The sequence below is a fragment of the Heterodontus francisci genome, chromosome 40 (assembly GCF_036365525.1).
Source record: "Heterodontus francisci isolate sHetFra1 chromosome 40, sHetFra1.hap1, whole genome shotgun sequence".
NCBI lineage: Eukaryota > Metazoa > Chordata > Chondrichthyes > Heterodontiformes > Heterodontidae > Heterodontus > Heterodontus francisci.
In genome coordinates this window covers 14,909,129-14,927,532 of record NC_090410.1, presented here as the reverse complement: position 1 = coordinate 14,927,532, position 18,404 = coordinate 14,909,129, and the positions used below count along the sequence as shown (strand labels likewise).

The window sequence follows — 18,404 nt, the reverse complement described above, 5'->3', positions numbered from 1 at the left end:
CAGACAACAAGCAATGACGTACTGCAGAGTAACGCACACTTTGTTAAATAATGTTCAAAGCTTCTAAAATGCTGATTTATTAAATTTAACTTTATTCTGGGCCCTCCCCTCTTCCTCCCCCATCAGTTGCAATGGTGCAGGAGAAAATTACACTGAGAGTTTATGTAAATATCCTTAAATGAATTACTGAATATTCATGAGGCAATGCAGGTACTTTACATTGCTTAGTGATTTGAGCCACTGAGCCTTTTTTTGTCTGGTTATGTGAGCCAAGGGCAGGGGGAGTGGGACGGACTGGACAGCTCTTACAAAGAGCTGGCACAGGCTAGATGGACTGAATGGTCTCCTTCTGTGCTGTATGATTCTATGATTTTCCTGGGTTTTCCCACAGCTCTGGAGGTCAGGCACTGGCTGGTGTCCTGGTCTGGCCATGCCTCAGTTGCTGGGCGGGGTGGGGGGAAACCTCCCTCAAACCACATCCCTTCCTGAGTTTCCTTCCTGCCCTTCCCTTGGGAAGGGCTTGAGGATTTCACCAGATAGGGAGCCTGAGGATGTGGGGCATTGGGGGGGAGGGGGAGCATTCCATCCCATAATACAGCACGATGAGTCACTGAGTGGCAAGTGTAGAGAAAATAGCCAAAGCAGAGCTCCCTGAACACTTACTCAGGCACTGAGTCTAAAGGTGATCGCCCAGAAAATGTGGTTCAAATATCCTGGAATGAGGGCCGAATCCTGCGGAATTCCTTCAACATTTCTAGGATCTTGGATTGGGGTGCGGGTGCTTAGTGTTGGAGGGCCACTATTTTCACTACAAACATAGATCTATATAGATCTATATATATATATATATATATATATTGATCCAGCAGGATCCACCTGCCCAGTGTTTTCCATTGGCACCTTCCATGCTCTTCCAATAAGAATGCAGGATTGGGCTGCACCAACAGACATGTGGGAGGGGCCATTTTTATCCCGTACCAGCTCAGATTATTGTGCAGGTATAGAGAGCCATTGTGTGTCGGATATGTCATCTCTCTGAGAAGAGAGAGAGGGATTACAAACAGAAAGGCTCACCATTATTCTTTGAGTGACACACTCATAACATATATCCTCCGAGCTGCCCGTAGAGTAATACAGGCATTCTCTCTTAGAATCATAGATTGATGCAATACAGAAGGCAGTCATTCGGACCATCGTTACTGTGCCCGCTCTTTGGTGGAGCTATCCTATCAATTCCACATCCCTGCTGTTTCGCCATAGGCCCTGTAATTTTTTGGCTGCGTTGGCTGACAATGCAGCCACTAGGTGGTGTTGCACTGACATATGCGCAAATGCAGCCTGTTCAACCTAAACGTCACAGTCAGCGACGTTCAGGCGGCTGCCAGGACTAAAGATGGCGCTGCTCAAATAATCACACAAAGGCAACATAAACGCATGGCAGCACACAATGGCCGGAGAGATCGGCTGGCTGGGGAATGGCCAGAGAGAGGGCGGGCGGGGAGGGGGGGCGGGAAACGACTGGAGAGAGCGGGCAGGCGGAATGGCCGGAGAGGGAAGGCAGGAGGGCGGGAGGTGTGGGTGGGGGAGGGGTGGAATGGCCGGAGAGAGCGGGGAGGGCAGGGGGAGGCAGGAGGATAGCGCACCCAACGCCACTGAGGTCTTCGGCCACACTCTCCCCGCTTCCCCCCCAACCCCCCCCCCCCCCCCCCCCCGCTGTCTCCCACATCCAGCTCTCTCCCTGCTTCTCCACTTGTTCTCTCTCCCGTGTTATGCGATGACATCATCTGGGCATGCGTGTACCAGGCCTGGCAATTTAGGTGATGTCATCTGCGCATGCGCCAGCTGGTCCTGGCAATGCGGAACACAGCGCACGCGCAGAGAGAAGGAGCCCGTTTGCAAATGTGCGCAGGTTGGCGCAGTCGGATGACGTCCCCGCGGCTGCATTGTCAAGAATCACTTTGTAATTTTTTTTCCCTTCAAGTATTTATCCAATTCTCTTTTGAAAGTTACTACTGAATCTGCTTCCACTGCCCCTTCAGGCAGTGCATTCCAGATCATAACAACTTGATGTGTTATCTAGGGTTGTCTACGCAGTCAAACTTTAAATCCTTGTACGTTGATAGACATGCTCTTGAAGCACTGAGGCCTACTCAGTTAGGCTTTCAAACAATCCCTGCTTTTGACACCGTCTCAATCAATGCCCTCTAAAAATGAGCTGAATACGTGTCTCCTTTTTCAGAACAAGATTGAACGTTAGAAAAATAAGTAGAGAGGAAAGGGATACAACAATATCTAGAACATGAGGGTCGACAAGCCTCTAGGGAGCAGAGATTCATCTTGCGCCGCGATGGCACCCCGAAGTGTCATACCAAGAAGGGTAAGCGGTCAAGGATATAAAAAGCAGGTTGTAATTGGTCAAGAAATTCATCTGCTGACTTGAGAAGGGGAGACGGGGCCTGGTAAGAAGAAACTTTGCAGAACTTTTCCTCAGAGTTGAGAATTGTCCATGAGTAGTTTAGAAACATTGAAAGATTTACAGCACAGAAGGAGCCCATTCTGTCCATCGTGTTTGTGGTGGCTGCAAAAGAGCTAAGCAATCTAATCCTATTTTCCAGCTCTTTTCGTAGCCCTATAGGTTACAACACCTCAGTGCACATCCAAGTGTTTTTTTCACGTGTGATGAGGCTTTCTGCCTCCCTCACCCTTTCAGGCAGTGAGTTCCAGAGTCTCACCACCCTCTGGGTGAAAATAATTTCTCCTCAACTTTCCTCTAATTCTTCTGCCAATTATTTTACATCTATGCTCCCTGGTTATTGATCTCTCTGCTAAGGGAAATGGACCCTTCATCTCCACTCTATCTAGACCCCTTATGATTTCATACACCTGTAGAGAATGGGCTCTTCTGATCCCATGTGATTTGAGAATGTGCTGACTCAGAGATGCATGTCCTCTGCTATTCTCAGGCTGCTCTTTGATTGTGATCAGTGGTCCAGCCTGACAACAATGAGACCCGAGGCAGTGGGTCAGATCGTGCCAACTGAAGCTTCACTTAACATGGAAGCCACAAGTGGGTCATCATGTAATGGTTCAGAGTGTCCAATGATGCCATTGTGTCAGCCAATGCGTTGGAGGGGGGACTCACAGCAAACAGTCACTTGCACAGCAAACAAAGTCATTTTACTCAGCAAGTAGAGTCTATTTAAACAGCACACTACAGCAAACAGTCTACAGAGTCTATCTGAAAAGAGTCTCTACAAACTACAGCAAAAGAACTCATGACCAAAACTACAGCATCGTCTCCCGATAAAAGCAGGATTATTTGTCCAGCAAGATGCAGTGAATACAGGATAGTTAAATGATACAAATTATGAGCATAAAATCAATCCCAGTCACTTGCAGCAAAGCGGCCTCCAGGCGCGATTGATGGGGAAAGTTACCAATCTTCTCTGTTCTGGCCAGGAATAGTGGTGTCACTACATGCCGCCATAATTGTTACTCTGCAATGGTTGACTGCCATGGTGGATTAAGAGTTAGCTGCACACTGGCATGGTGAGTGGGACATACTAGAGCGGGATTTGGCGGTATGGTGTTTTCAGTCATGGGTAAATCGCCATGGTTACCAGCTATACAAGTAGTGCAACCTATTTCACTGGGGCCGGATCACCTTGACCCCCTTCACCAGGGGACAAACAAGAGTAAGTGAGGTTCCACAGTTAGGGTTAGATAAGGACACATAGCACCCCTTGTGGCTCAGCTGATGCATGCTCCACTCACTGTGTGTTGGTGGAGCCCAAGGCCCCAAGTTTCATCACTCTGGTAATTTCACTACTATTAGCCTCAGTGCCTTTGGACTGGTAGGGCTGGGAGGGGAGGGGGGAATATAATGAGGATACCTGTTCCAGGCCATTATTCAAAGGCCACTAAACAATATTTATTGTTTGTACTTTGGTATGGGAGGGGATGGAATGGGGCTGAGCTGTAATGCCTCCCATGGTCAAATAGCCTACTGGCACTCATTTGCCAATCTCACATATGGTGCCTGGCCACAGGAGGTGCCAGAGGGTGGCTAGTGAAATTGCAGGGGTCAGGAGGGGAGAAAATGGGAAAAGGGACTTAATCAATTAATTGGGCTGAGGTTGTGGTGGCAGACAGAACAGAAACTAAACTGAGCAAAGAATAGGGCAGAGGGTACAGTGTCTCAGTACAGTACATCATGCTGTGCTCCCAGGTGCCGAGGTGACAGAGTGTGGCTCCCATGGCCTGTTGGCACAACTGAGGGAAGATCTCCCCAGAAACTGCACAGGTTCTGAGGGTCTCCCACCTAGTCCTCAGCATGGGAAGCCAGAGCGTGGATATCAATGGAGACTGGGATTCAGTTTCCAATCTCCTGTCTGGAGCCTAGTGCCGAGGCTTTGTAGGTACCAGAGCCGTGTGCTTCTGTTGGAAAGGGCTCATTGCAAAAAGCTTACTCGAAAATCACCAACAAAGTGACAGACTTTCACTTGAGCTAGAGGAATGTCGGAGACGCAATGCCCATTTCTTGTAAAAGGTTTACTTTAGAAAGTTTCCACGAATTTTGAAAACCGCCGTTTCCTCAACTGATAATTAAGCAAAAGAAGGAATGTTTTTATATCGCTTCTCTCTCAGGCTTCTCTCTCAGATATATCTCAAAGTGCCTCACATTCAATGAATTATTTTGCAGAGCAGCAACTGGTGTTATGTAGGAAAACACAGCAGCTGTTTAACACGAGCAGAGATCTCGCAAACCACAATGAGACAAATGACCAGTTAATTTGATTTTAGTTGTGCTGATTGAGCAGGCATTGGCCGGGACACTGGGAGAATTCTACTGCTCTTTGAAAAGCACTGTGGGCTCTTTCATCATCAGCTGAACAGGCCTCAATTTAAATAAATCTAGGGAGCAGTACACACCCGTTACACATCCCGCCTGATTTTTCCTTTCTTTAATGGAAAGTAAAAGGCTGCGTTTGCTGACAACACCAACCACTAGGTGGCGCAGTACTAGCGCATGCGCAAATGCAGCCCCTTCCACTGAAACGTCACTGTCTGCAATGTTCAGGCAGCTGCCAGGATTAAAGATGGCGCTGCTCAATTTATCACAAAAAACAAACTCAAGCCGCAAAATCCCCTCAATGGCTGCCATCACCGCCTCCATCCTACTCCCAACAGTACCCCCTCCCTCCTGCCATTGTGCTTCTCTTTGCCGCTCCCTCCTGCTCCGTCTTCTCACTGCTCGCTCCCCCGCTGCCTTACCTTAGCCACTCGCTCCAGCCTCGCCGCTTACCCCCCCCCCGCTCTCCGGCCGCTCGCTCCCCACTCCCCACCCCACTCCGCAGCCGCTAGCTCCAGGCCGCACCCCTTCCCTCCTCTCGGCCACTCACTCCCAGGTTTGATTGTACTCCACCGCGCCACCCAAAGAAGCAAGGTGGACCGCGAGGGATGAAGGGGCGACATAGGAGCTAGCGGCCAGAGAGCAGGGGTGTTGGGGGGAGGGACCGGGGAACGATTGGCCCAGGGGAGTGGGGGGGGGAGCAATAGCGAGGTCTGGAGCAAGTGGCTGAGGAGGGGAAATGGCAAGTGAGGAGGGGGGTGGGGGAGAGAAAGCGCTGAGGGCGGGAGCAAATGGCTGAGAATGGGGGGGGGGGAAGTGTGGAGGCCTAGAGTGTGTAGCCGAGGGATAGAGCAGCCAGTGGGGCAGGAGCGAGTAGCTGAGGTGCAGGAGGCGGGCGGGGGAGCGAGCAGCTGAGGGAAGGCAGCAGTGTGGCGGGGAGCGAGCGGGGTGAAGTGGCTATTAAAGCAGGGACGGTGGGAGTGGGGGTACTGTTCGGGTGAATGGAGACAGCTACTGAGGGGTGAGGAAGTCATGGCATGGTGACATCATGCGCGTGCATTCATACTGGCAAGCTGGCAAATGTTCACGCACACTGATGACGTCCGCGATCGCTCTGCGCATGCTCTGTGTTGTCAGGAGTCACTTTGAAAGTAAAATATGACATGGTGCATGACGGAAGGTTAAATTCAATCTCACCCATTCTACAACATTAAACTTACCCCCAGCCACTGCAACTCCCTTTAACAAGCCTTTTCAAGTAGGCCGGTTCCCAGGGCTTCTCCTCCCCTCCCCCCACCCCCACCTCCCCCCACACACCCAGCAGGCGCGATGCTTGCAGTGGATGGAATCTCTCTCAAAGTGAGAAAATTCAGCCTAATGCCTTTTTTTAAAGCCAGTATCATATTGAAATGAAGCCTGTAGGCAGGCGCGGATTTTGGCGCCAAATTGACCTGCGGACAAACAGCCAGGCTTCAAACTGGATGGAGATGTGCACAGGCCCAATACTGTGGCCAGTGCCTCCTCCTACTAGCGAGACTCAATGTCAGCAGTGGAGCCTCATATAAAGAAAAATCAGCGTTAGTGTTGCTACTCTCTACACAGAATATCATTTGAAGGAAGAATAATTAACTTAAGTACCTCCAACACTGATTAGTTTCATTCCCAAGGGTGAATCTCTAATCTTATTTGTGATTTTCTTCCCTCCTTTCCTGATAGCACTGAATTACATGGGCTCATCCCCCGGCGCCAGGAGTCCTCACTCACGTGGCTATTCCTCATGCAGGAGCGTAGACAGTGAGGATCAGACAGAGGAAATCCTGTTCTATACAGGTCCTGAGCAGTTCACTCAGCAACTGCGAGCAAATAATCAAACTCTAACTCCAACTGATGGGGCCTCCCTTGATGGTAGCGACAACGTTGATCTTTATGTTATATCAAAGCAGACACAGACCAGCCAAGGAGTGATTACCTTAGCTATCAAATTCTAGAGGGAGGGGGAATAGAATATGTTGGATGATGTCCGAGTTTCAAGAAACAGTAGGCCTTTTGTCTGATCTGAGCTGTAACAAATGAAGTTTGTAGGTAATAGTTTTACCATCCTTGGACTGACAGTGATACTGTACAATTCAACTGTATGTTTCCAAACCCATTGGGGAGGTTGGGGACACGGGATTTGGCAGCATTCCTGCTTTCTCTCTGCACCCATCTGGGGCCCAATTAGCTCTGTCCGAGACACTGCTAGTAAAGGGCGACAATGAGGAAGAAAATGGCACATGGCCGTGATGAAAGGGAGACAATTAAATCCCAAGCCACAAATCAGAAACTATCTTATGGATCAGATGTGAACTTGACAAGTCCCATGGTACTATTCGAAAAAGAGAGTGTGTCCTGGCCAATATTCATCCTTCAAGCAACCTCGCTAGGTTTCTTGGTCCTTTATTTAATTGCTGTTTCTGGGATCTTGCTGTGCGCAAATTGGCTGCCTCGTTTACTACACTGCAACAGTGCTTTTTTGGCTGTTAAGCACTTTGGGGGCACCCTGAGGTCGTGAAAGGCGCTATATAAATGCAAGCTTTTTCTTCCCTTCTGTTACAGAGCTGGTAGTTTCAAAGACAAGAACATAGTAATCTCTTGGAAAATGAGGAGGTAGATCCTGTTGGACAGGTGAACCCTTATCTACCCTTAGAGCTCGAGTCCAAGATTCTACCACTCACAGTGTAGCATCTCCACTCCACAATGGGAGTCCAACACCAACAATCGGTTATGAGGTCCCTCTAAACAGCAGCCAACACCCTATTCCAGGTTACTAAGAAGCTCAATGTGATTCCAATGCTCCACTGCTAAAGCTGCCATGCATTCTCCATCTTTGCTGAATTGTGTATCTCAAGGTTAGAATCTAGCACGTGCAGGTCAGACAAAGAACACAAGCGATACCAACTGAGGGGCAGAGCTTCCGAACCCAAGCCTGTGACAAGCACCTCAACAGTCACAAGCGTGTACTGGAAAATCAGCAGCCTATGATCTTCTGATAGGTGCTCCCAAGGAGTGAGGTGCCTGGTCTTTAAATGTCAACTCGAAGAATCGAAAGCTTTACGGTGCTCTCACAACACGCAGTGAAACGGGAGTGTGATGCTTCCTTTGCCCACACTAGCCATACTTTGGCAGGATGTGGTTGATGATTTAACACCATCTTATGCCAAGTTGTGATGAATGACACACGGTGGGGCCTTGCCCACGAGGATATGGATTGAGACATTCCCGAACTCAGTGCGTGTAGGAGCCTTCAGAGAGAAGACTCACCCTGTCAATTTGGACTGGGTTGGAGCTCAGTTCCCTGAGTTAGTGGGTGGTGCCGCCGGTCCACAGTCCCACTCAAGGCCAAGGAAACAACACTGGCCTTGGAATTATGCTTTAGAATAATCGCATCCAATACTCAATGTGTTTGTCCAACATTTCTCTGTATGATTTAAGGTAACTGAGTTGAAGCCTCCACTACAATTGCACAGTGACGATATTCAGAAGAATGCTTTGGCACATAGTCTCACAGTTCAATCTCTCGGTCATCGTAAAAATGAAGCAAAACAACACTGCAGCCATAATCCGCCATCTTTGCTTATACAGTCAATACTTACTTCATTCTTAAAAAAGGAACTGCAAAGATCACTTGAGGAAACAATGCCAAACTCTATGGCAGTTAACTACAGTCAAAGTACCATAAACGGATTGGCTTTGGATGCTTTTTTGCATTGGAAAACCTTTCTCATCAGTTTTCCCCGGAATGAATAAGTGCTTCCTACCTGGTCAGAGAGGCTGGTACAGGAGCCTGTGAAATCTTCCAGGTCAGACTTTGAGCCTCCATCGCGATCCTCAATCACTAAGTCAATTGGCATCTTTCCCTTTAAGCAGCTGATGTACCGGTGGCAGAAATTATCGCACAACTCGTGGACCTGGGGGGAAAAAAGTCTTAGTATGCAAATGTCCTTCCAGCCCAGTGTCTGATGATCTTCAAACAAATCAATTCTACACTCCAGCAACAGTTTAAAATCAATGTTCATATGACAAAATTAATATGCCTCATTCTTGGCAGGTGGGGGTCTGCATGACACTTGTCAATCAAAGCTAAACCATCGACAGACCTGTCAATCAAAGCCAACCCACTGACAGACCCGCCAATCAAAGCCAATCCATTGAAAAACACTTCTTCCAGCAACAGCCTATCAGTCAAATTCGGTTTCACCGGTATCTGCTTGGTCTCCCAAAACCCGGTTAGCTAATTCACCTTTAGGGCACAGGCAAATCCTACATTTTGCTTGCAGGATCCCTGCCTCAATGAGACAGTTACAAAGGCCAGAACTGGAAGGATGAGAAATTGATAGTCCAGTGATCCAAATTCAGCATTTCTAGCACTTTGGTGGATTTTATAGCCCACCCCTTGCACACCCGCCCAAAAATATCTTCCATTCTTGGGGTGGATTACTTCAGCAATCTGGGTGTGGAAGGCAGGAAGTCGGAGTGAAACCCCACTCAGGCCAGATTTCTGATGCCATTTTTGGTTTGTAAAATTTCAACAGAGGCGGGAGGTAATTTTTGCAACTTTGCAACTTTGGCAGGACGTTCTCATCCGCTGGAAACCCCGCCAATCCCACCTCCTTCGCCCCCAGTGCCTGCATGAGGCAGAGGCACAAATGACCCTGGTGGAGGTGGGACCCAGCATGGGGTCATTTTCTCTGCAGTAATCAATCACAAAGCAATTAATTGTAGTTGGGAAAGAAAGACATTGGAAGTTGCAGACCATCATTCTCATGAGACATCCCAGGAGCATCCAAAATGGTACAGGTGCTTGCCCAATGTATGTAAGTGCCCCTGATCCATGGATTTGGGATAAAGTCAGCAGCTTGTCCGTGGTTGGAGGTTTTGGTCGTTCCCAGGTCCAACCCCGTAAGACTGTCACAGAAGGAAAGAAAGTCTTGCATTGTTATAGCACCTTTCACAACCTCAGGATATCTTAAAGCACTTTACAGCCAATGAAGTGCTTTTGAAGTGTAGTCAGTGTTGCAATGTTGGAAACGAGGTAGCCTAGTTTTTAGACAGCAAGCTCCCACAAAACAGCAATGTGATAGTGACCAGTTTAGTGATCTTGAAATTCGGGATAAATATCGACCAGGACACCTGGGAAAACATCCCTGCTCTTCTGTGAAATGCTGCCATTGATATTTTACGCTCAGAGACCGGATGAGGCCTCGGTTTAACATCCCATCCAAAGAAAAGCACCTCCAACAGTGCAGCACTCCGAGTACTACACTGGAGTATTGGTCTATATATTGAACTTAAGTCTCTGGGGTGGGACTTGAACCCACAAACTTCTGACTCAGATGCAAAATGCTGTCCACTAAAAGCCAGGAACTCTCGGCCTTGTATCTCATTCGGCTTGATAAACAATCCACATAAAAATGATTGCGCCACCTTTATTGATGTAGTATCCACATATATAGATCCTACATATTCTAGGATTTGAAACTGGACTGATCTGATCCCTCATAAAGACTTTCCCTTTAAAAACGGAGGCTGGCTGGGAATTTCCTCCTTTAACGAGAGATGGGGAGATATTCCAACCCTTCTGTTTTACAGTTGGCCACTTGGCCTCAGCTGTCACACTCTCACCTCTAAGCTAGAAGGTTCTGCCTTCTAAATCCCAATATCTAGGCCAACGCTTCAGTGCATTACTGAGGGAGTGCTGCGTTGTCAGAGGAGCCGTCTTTTTGGACCAAATGTTAAACTGAGACTTTTGCCTACCTGTGAAATATGAGCAACAAATGTAAGTTCCTGCTGGGTTAAGAACTGGAGTAAGGGAGCTCAAAGTAGATCAACCGAGGATTTCCCCCCACTGTGGTTGACAGGGCCCTCAACCGTGTCCGACCCATTCCCCGCACCTCTACCCTCACCCCTTCCCCTCCCTCCCAGAACCGTGACAGGGTTCCCCTTGTCCTCACTTTTCATCCCACCAGCCTCCATATCCAAAGGATCATCCTCCGCCATTTTCGCCACCTCCAGCGTGATGCCACTACCAGTCGCATCTTCCCCTCCCTTCCCCTGTCAGCATTCCGAAGGGATCGTTCCCTCCGCGACACCCTGGTCCACTCCTCCATTACCCCCACCACCTCGTCCCCGTCCCAGGGCACCTTCCCTTGCAATCGCAGGAGGTGTAATACCTGCCCATTTACCTCCTCTCTCCTCACTATCCCAGGCCCCAAACACTCCTTTCAGGTGAAGCAGCGATTTACTTGTACTTCTTTCAATGTAGTATACTGTATTCGCTGCTCACAGTGTGGTCTCCTCTACATTGGGGAAACCAAGCGCAGACTGGGTGACCGCTTTGCGGAACATCTCCGCTCAGTCCGCAAGCAGGACCCTGAGCTTCCGGTTGCTTGCCATTTCAACACTCCCCCCTGCTCTCATGCTCACATCTCTGTCCTGGGATTGCTGCAGTGTTCCAGTGAACATCAACGCAAGCTCGAGGAACAGCATCTCATCTACCGATTAGGCACACTACAGCCTGCCGGACTGAACATTGAGTTCAATAATTTCAGAGCATGACAGCCCCCCACTTTACTTTCATTTTTAGTCATTTTTAGTTATTTTTTCTTCCTTTTTTTTGCATTCCTTTTTACATTTTTTGCATTTATTTCATTTCATCTTAGTTTGTTCAGTTTGCTTACCCACTGTTTTTTTCAGGTTGTTTTTCTTCAGGTTTGCACTTGCTGATGTTCTATATTCAGTATATTCACACCTAATCTGTACTAATGCTTTGTCTTTCAAAACACCATTAACATATTGTTTGCCTTTGCTCCGTGACCTTTTGGTCAGCTATGTGGCCTGGTCCAATCTGCACCTTCTCCTTTGTTATCTCTTGCCCAACCCCCACCTCACTTGTTTATAATCTGTGACTTTTCTAATATTTGTCAGTTCCGAAGAAGGGTCACTGACCCGAAACGTTAACTCTGCTTCTCTTTCCACAGATGCTGCCAGACCTGCTGAGTGAATCCAGCATTTCTTGTTTTTGTTTCAGATTTCCAGCATCCGCAGTATTTTGCTTTTATATTAGATCAAAAGTGATATTGGGAATAGGGTCAAAAACTTTAGATATTAATATACTATATTTATATATTATATTTAGATCTATATATGCCTAACAAAGCATTAGTCAGTATAATCCTTTAAAGCTTTACTGTCTTCTCACATTTAAAGTACGAGCACACTCAATCAGATCACAAGCTAATTATAAATGAGGGAGGACATTAGTTTAATAGCTGGGTGTTATAAAGCTATTCTTGATAGTCCGTAATGTTTAAATTGGATTTGCTGTGACCTGGTCAGTAACCAGAGGACATGGAATTAAAGTAACTGGCAAAAGAACCAGAGGCGACATGAGGAGGGCAAAAAATTATACGACGACCTCTTGTGATCTGGAACGCGCTGCCTGAAAGGGCGGTGGAAGCAGACTCAATAATAACTTTCAGAAGGAAATTGGATAAATTCTTTGGGGAAAAAACTGTCGGACTTTGGGGAAAGAGCAGGGGAGTGGGACTAATTGGACTGCTCTTTCAAAGGGCTGGCATGGGTAAGACGGGCCAAATGGCCTCCTTCTGCGCTGTAAGATTCTACGATTATCGTATGCGATCTGAAAAATATCAAAATTGATCAATCCACGGAGATTGGAATTTGCCTCATCTCTCCAGCAGCTAACGGTTAAACACCGTAACACTACCCAATCCACGTGGGTGCGTGTATCTGGCAACTTGTTCCTCATTAATTATTGTATTAACATACGTCTATCTTATTGCCTCACAGTTAGTTATTTTTCAGTGGCTGATTGGTAATGATGAAACAAATTGTGTCTTTTTGATAATCAGATATAGATCAGTGAGTCTGACTCTCGCCTCTGAATCAATAGGTTGTTGATTTAAGTCCCACCCTAGAATTTGAGCACACTAGTACTTGTGCTGAGGGAGATACTACACTGTCAGAAGTGCTTTCAGGAAAGAAGTTAAACTGAGGGCCTGTCTACTCTCCCTAGTGGATGTAAAAGATACCCTGGCACTATTTCAAAGGACAGCAGGGGAGTTCTCCCTGGAGACCTGCCTAATGTTTCTCCCTCAACCAACATCACTGAGAAACAAATTACCTGGTCATTATCACATTTGTCGGAGCTTGCTATGCGCACACTGGCTGCTGTACTTCCTACATTAATGTAGTGACAGCATTACATTTCCTGGGATGTCCGGTGGTCATGCAAGGTGCTATATAAATGCAAGTCTTTCTTTTACAAAACTATGGATCTTCTCACCAACTCGTCCCTGCCTTCCACAAGTCTGTCCCTCCACCTTCGGGCTTTTAAAATCAAAGCTTAGTATCACCAAACCAGTATTTATCTTGTCCTCCCTCCTAATCCTTTTATCCGAGGCAGTGTCCTGTACTAATGGTGTCAGCCAGTTTGACAAAAAAAAATGTCAATCTCAGTTTTAACATTTTCAATCGACGCGCCCTCCTCCCCAGCTCCACAGCTTCTTCGGGAAGAAAGTTCCAATTTTCCATGACCCTTTGTGTAAAGAAATGCTTTCTGGCATCACACCTGACCGACTTAGCTTTTAAAGTCATGTATTGTATGTCCCTTTGTTCTGCACTTCCTCACCAAAGAAAACAGTTGCTCTCTATCTACCCCATCAACTGCATTAATCACCTTGGACTCCTCAATTGGATCACCCCCTTAATTATACAATAAATAGTATACTTTATCTCCACAGCCATTATTCTTCTACCTATCATTTACTGCATCTCCTTGAACATGACCGCTCTATATTCTATAACCTGTGTATTCTACAGCTTGAGCAGGGTCAAAAAAGCACAGGTTAGCTAGAGCAGGTGCTCCCCATTTTAACATCCTGCATTCTGTCCTTATTTTTATATTTACATTATAAATTCCTATTTCCACATTTATAACGGCATTTTCCTATATAAAACTAGCCATGCTGCAATTAGACCTTCTGACCAATGGTGGTGCTGCAGCTCCTTCAACTGGTCAGTGGGTGTAAATACAGTGTGATAAGTTTACATAGTCAGAGTCCATGACAATTGTTGACATAGGAATTTATAATTGAAAGACATTCACAGGAAGTAGATGCAGATCTACGATTTTCAATACTCGATCTTCTCGATCTCACACACAGTAAGTTGGAGTATATGTTCTCTCGTGCCTACCTTTGCTGTCTTCATGTTAAAGTACCTGCTCAACCTCTCTATCCTGCCCTTTGCCTTAACTCACTTTACGCTTAACCCTTCATCTACTCATCCTACTCCCTCACTCCAAGCCACATAAGCAAGAGGCCAGACTTCCACTCAGCCTAAACCAACTGCTCTACTCCACCACCACCACCCCCATCCTACATTAGAATTAGAATTAGAACATTACAGCGCAGTACAGGCCCTTCGGCCCTCGATGTTGCGCCGACCTGTGAAACCATCTGACCTACACTATTCCATTTTCATCCATATGTCTATCCAATGACCACTTAAATGCCCTTAAAGTTGGCGAGTCTACTACTGTTGCAGGCAGGGTGTTCCACGCCCCTACTACTCTCTGAGTAAAGAAACTACCTCTCACATCTGTCCTATATCTATCACCCCTCAACTTAAAGCTATGTCCCCTCGTGTTTGCCATCACCATCCGAGGAAAAAGACTCTCACTATCCACCCTATCTAACCCTCTGATTATCTTATATGTCTCTATTAAGTCACCTCTCCTCCTCCTTCTCTCCAACGAAAACAACCTCAAGTCCCTCAGCCTTTCCCCGTAAGACCTTCCCTCCATACCAGGCAACATCCTAGTAAATCTCCTCTGCACCCTTTCCATAGCTTCCACATCCTTCCTATAATGCGGTGACCAGAACTGCACGCAATACTCCAGGTGCGGTCTCACCAGAGTTTTGTACAGCTACAGCATGACCTCGTGGCTCCGAAACTCGATCCCCCTACTAATAAAAGCTAACACACCATATGCCTTCTTAACAGCCCTATTAACCTGGGTAGCAACCTTCAGGGATTTATGCACCTGGACACCAAGATCTCTCTGCTCATCTACACTACCAAGAATCTTCCCATTAGCCCAGTACTCTGCATTCCTGTTACTCCTTCCAAAGTGAATCACCTCGCACTTTTCCACATTAAACTCCATTTGCCATCTCTCAGCCCAGCTCTGCAGCCTATCTATGTCCCTCTGTACCCTACAACATCCTTCGGCACTATCCACAACTCCACCAACCTTAGTGTCATCCGCAAATTTACTAACCCACCCTTCTACACCCTCTTCCAGGTCATTTATAAAAATGACAAACAGCAGTGGCCCTTTATTTGTTTCTTTCAAAGAGAGATTGTTTGCTTTCAAAATGGAAATCAAATTAGAATGAGGAAAGAGACCGTCAGCATTTCTCTCTATTTCATAGGTGTTATAAATTAGAATCTCTGACTTCTGTGTAAGTCATTAACAGTGACCTTTTCTCAAAACCAACAAAACATAAGTGGGATAATTTGTTTCTAGGACCAAAATTTAATATTTCCCTGAAAATCTAAATAATACATGAAGCAAAACATGATGTTTCTCCCCTCGGTTTTCTCAGACCCTCTTATGTGCCAGCCATGGCTCAGTGATACAACTCTGGCCTCTGAGTCATAAGGTTCTGGGCTCAAGCCGCACTCCATAAAATCTAGGACAACACTCCCACTACAGTACCGAGGGGGTGCTGCACTGCCGGAAGTGCCATCTTTCGGGTGAGATGTTCAACCGAGGCCCTGTCTGCCATCTCAGGTGGATGTAAAAGAGCCTACGATTGAAGATCAGGGGACTCCACCCCAATGTCCTGGCCAATATTTATCCCTCAACCAACATCACTAAAAAAAACTGATTATATGGTCCTTATCACAATACTATTTGTGGAATCTTGCAGTGTGCAATTTGGCTGCTCTGTTACAGCAGTGACAACACCTCAAAAGTACTTTATTGGCTGTAAAATGCTTTAGGATGTCCTGAGGTCATGAAAGGTGCTATATGAATGCAAGTCTTTCTTTCTTGCTGTTTGACTTCAGTCACTCTCTCTTATTCCCCGGACCTTGTCTCTCTGTCTCTTTCACTTTCTAAAGATTGTACAGCACAAAGGAAAGGCTGCAACAGGTGTGTAATAAGAACAGTCAGCTTTTTCCTACCACACACGTACAAACACATTCAATTTTAATCAAACTTCAATAAAAATTCTAAAAGCTGCTTTCTTGCTTTTCTTCCAATAATTTTGAAACATTTTGTGAACAGAAATTGCTAGAAGCTAAAGAACAAAACATTCCCCCAGTGTACCTGACTGAGTAGCACTAAAGCATCCTGGGAAATTAGAGACACTGCACGCACTCATTCTGAGCAATCCAAATTCAGCTCAAAGCATCACAGCTTTGGGCAGAAATATCAGCCAAAGCCCAGGCTTTTGGGAGAGGCTGCGGCCTTCAAATAAAAACTTTAGTGAAAGCATTAACAGACACAAAAATTGGTTAAAACCTTATTTTGGGCATTAGCAATTTGAGTTACTGAGGGAAAACCCAAGACTGGAAAAAGAATTCAGGAAGCATTTTGGAAAGCCAAGGGCCAGACAGCACAGAGTGGTACGTTTACATAAACTTTTCCCATCACAAACGAGAGCCTCAGAAGGTATATCAAAAAGAGTTAACACTACGCAGTGGCGCAGTGGTAATATCACTGGACTGGAAATCCAGAGGCCCAGGCTAGTGCTCTGGGGAAATGAGTTCGAATCCCACCACAGCAGATGGTGAAATTTGAATTTAATTAATAAATCTGGAATTTTAAATTTAATGGTGACCATGAAACCATTTTCAATTGTTGTAAAAACACATCTGGTTCACTAATGTCCTTTAGGGAAGGAAATCTGCTGTCCTTACCTGGTCTGGCCTACATATGACTCCACAGCAATGTGGTTAACTGCCACTCAGTTCAAGGGCAATTAGGGATGGGCAATTATTGCTGGCCTTGCCAGTGATGCCCGTATCCCATGACCGAACAAAAACAAAAAAAAAATTAACAATAGAAAGTCAAGTGGCACAAACAGGAAGTGCACAGAGTATGTAGGTTTAGCCCAATCCAGGTGGGTCCAGATTCTTCAATCCCAAACTAGCTTTATTGGCAGGAGTTACCCTTAGTGCCTCTGGGGTTCAAGAAGGGGAAATTAGAAAAGGGGTTTCTGCTCCCAACCATTAGGTAGCACCTCCCACTGGATTAGTGAAACTTGGCTGAGGAAAGGATCAAGCTCGGTGATTCCTAAACTAGTCAAATAGCCTCCTGACACTTATCGACTCGCATCACACATGAGGAATGGGCACTCGGCTGAGCTGCCGGAAGGTGACCTGCAGCTAACATGGGAACATTGGAACAGGAGTAGCCTGTTCGCCATTCAGTGAGATCATGGCTGATCCGTGACCTAACTCCATACACCCGCCTGTGCCCCATATCCCTTAATACCTTTGGCTAACAAAAAGGTATTAATCTCAGATTTAAAATTAACAATCGACATTGCCTTTTGCAGAAGAGTTCCAAACCACTACCACTCTTTGCATGTAAAATTATTTCCTAATTACACTCCTGAAATGCTTGGCTCTAATTTTTAGGCTTATATATACAAATAATAATCCCGAACGAAGTCAAAGACGTCAGGTGTAGAGCATTTGAAAAGTGTATCTCCACATAAATATGGCACTTCCACCAAAAACTTTTGCAAATTTAAGAGTGGTGCTGCTCGGGTACAATTATTCTCCTGGGATGCAGAGATTCATTATAATTATTCTAGAATTAATATCTTGCTGTATAAAGAGCCTGCACCACTAAACGGTGCCAAAGTTGACACTGATTCAACTCAAAACTGCCCGCCTTGCTCAGAAAGTTGAGAAAAACAGGGCAATACCATGCTGATGCAGTAGGGGGCACCGTTCTGCAGCTTGGTGTCAAATGCTGCCTGATAACACGCCTGGTGAAGTGCAATGGGACACTTTACTACGTTAAAGGCACTATATAAATGCAAGTCATTGTTGTTGAGATTGCGACTGAGACCCCGATATTTACCGAGCCATGCGTTCGGTGGGGGTGTGGGTGGAGGGGGTAATGAGGGCAATGGCGTTGGGGGGGGGGGGGTGCCTGGGGGCAAATTATGGACAGGAAACCCGGAAGTACGGGATTAATGAACATCCTGTCTTATTTTAACTGCAGAACGGCGCTTCAATTTTTTTCCCCGGATTTCCCACCCAACAAGCAGCCTTATTGGCAGGCTGCCTGTTGGGCGGGAAGGCCTGCAGCAGAAGGCCCCAGCGGAGGAGCAGGCAGGGAGGTATTGAGAGATTGTGGTCGGTGGGAGGGAGTGTCTACAGGCTGGAGTGATTGTGGGGGTAGATGAAGATCTGAGGGGAGAATGCAGTCAGGGAGCAAGAGGTGAATGTGGGGGGAGGGGCTAGA

General features: G+C 46.5%; 1 protein-coding gene across 8 annotated transcripts in view; it reads right to left on the bottom strand.

Moving 5' to 3' along the window:
* Nucleotides 1–18,404, bottom strand: part of LOC137353113 (homeobox protein Meis1-like) — a 639,330-nt gene that overhangs the window by 534,696 nt on the left and 86,230 nt on the right. For all 8 annotated transcript variants that reach the window (XM_068019113.1, XM_068019117.1, XM_068019115.1 and 5 more), the window contains exon 6: nt 8,650–8,799. In XM_068019113.1, the coding sequence (XP_067875214.1) occupies nt 8,650–8,799 (150 nt within the window). The remainder of the gene's footprint in view (nt 1–8,649; nt 8,800–18,404) is intronic.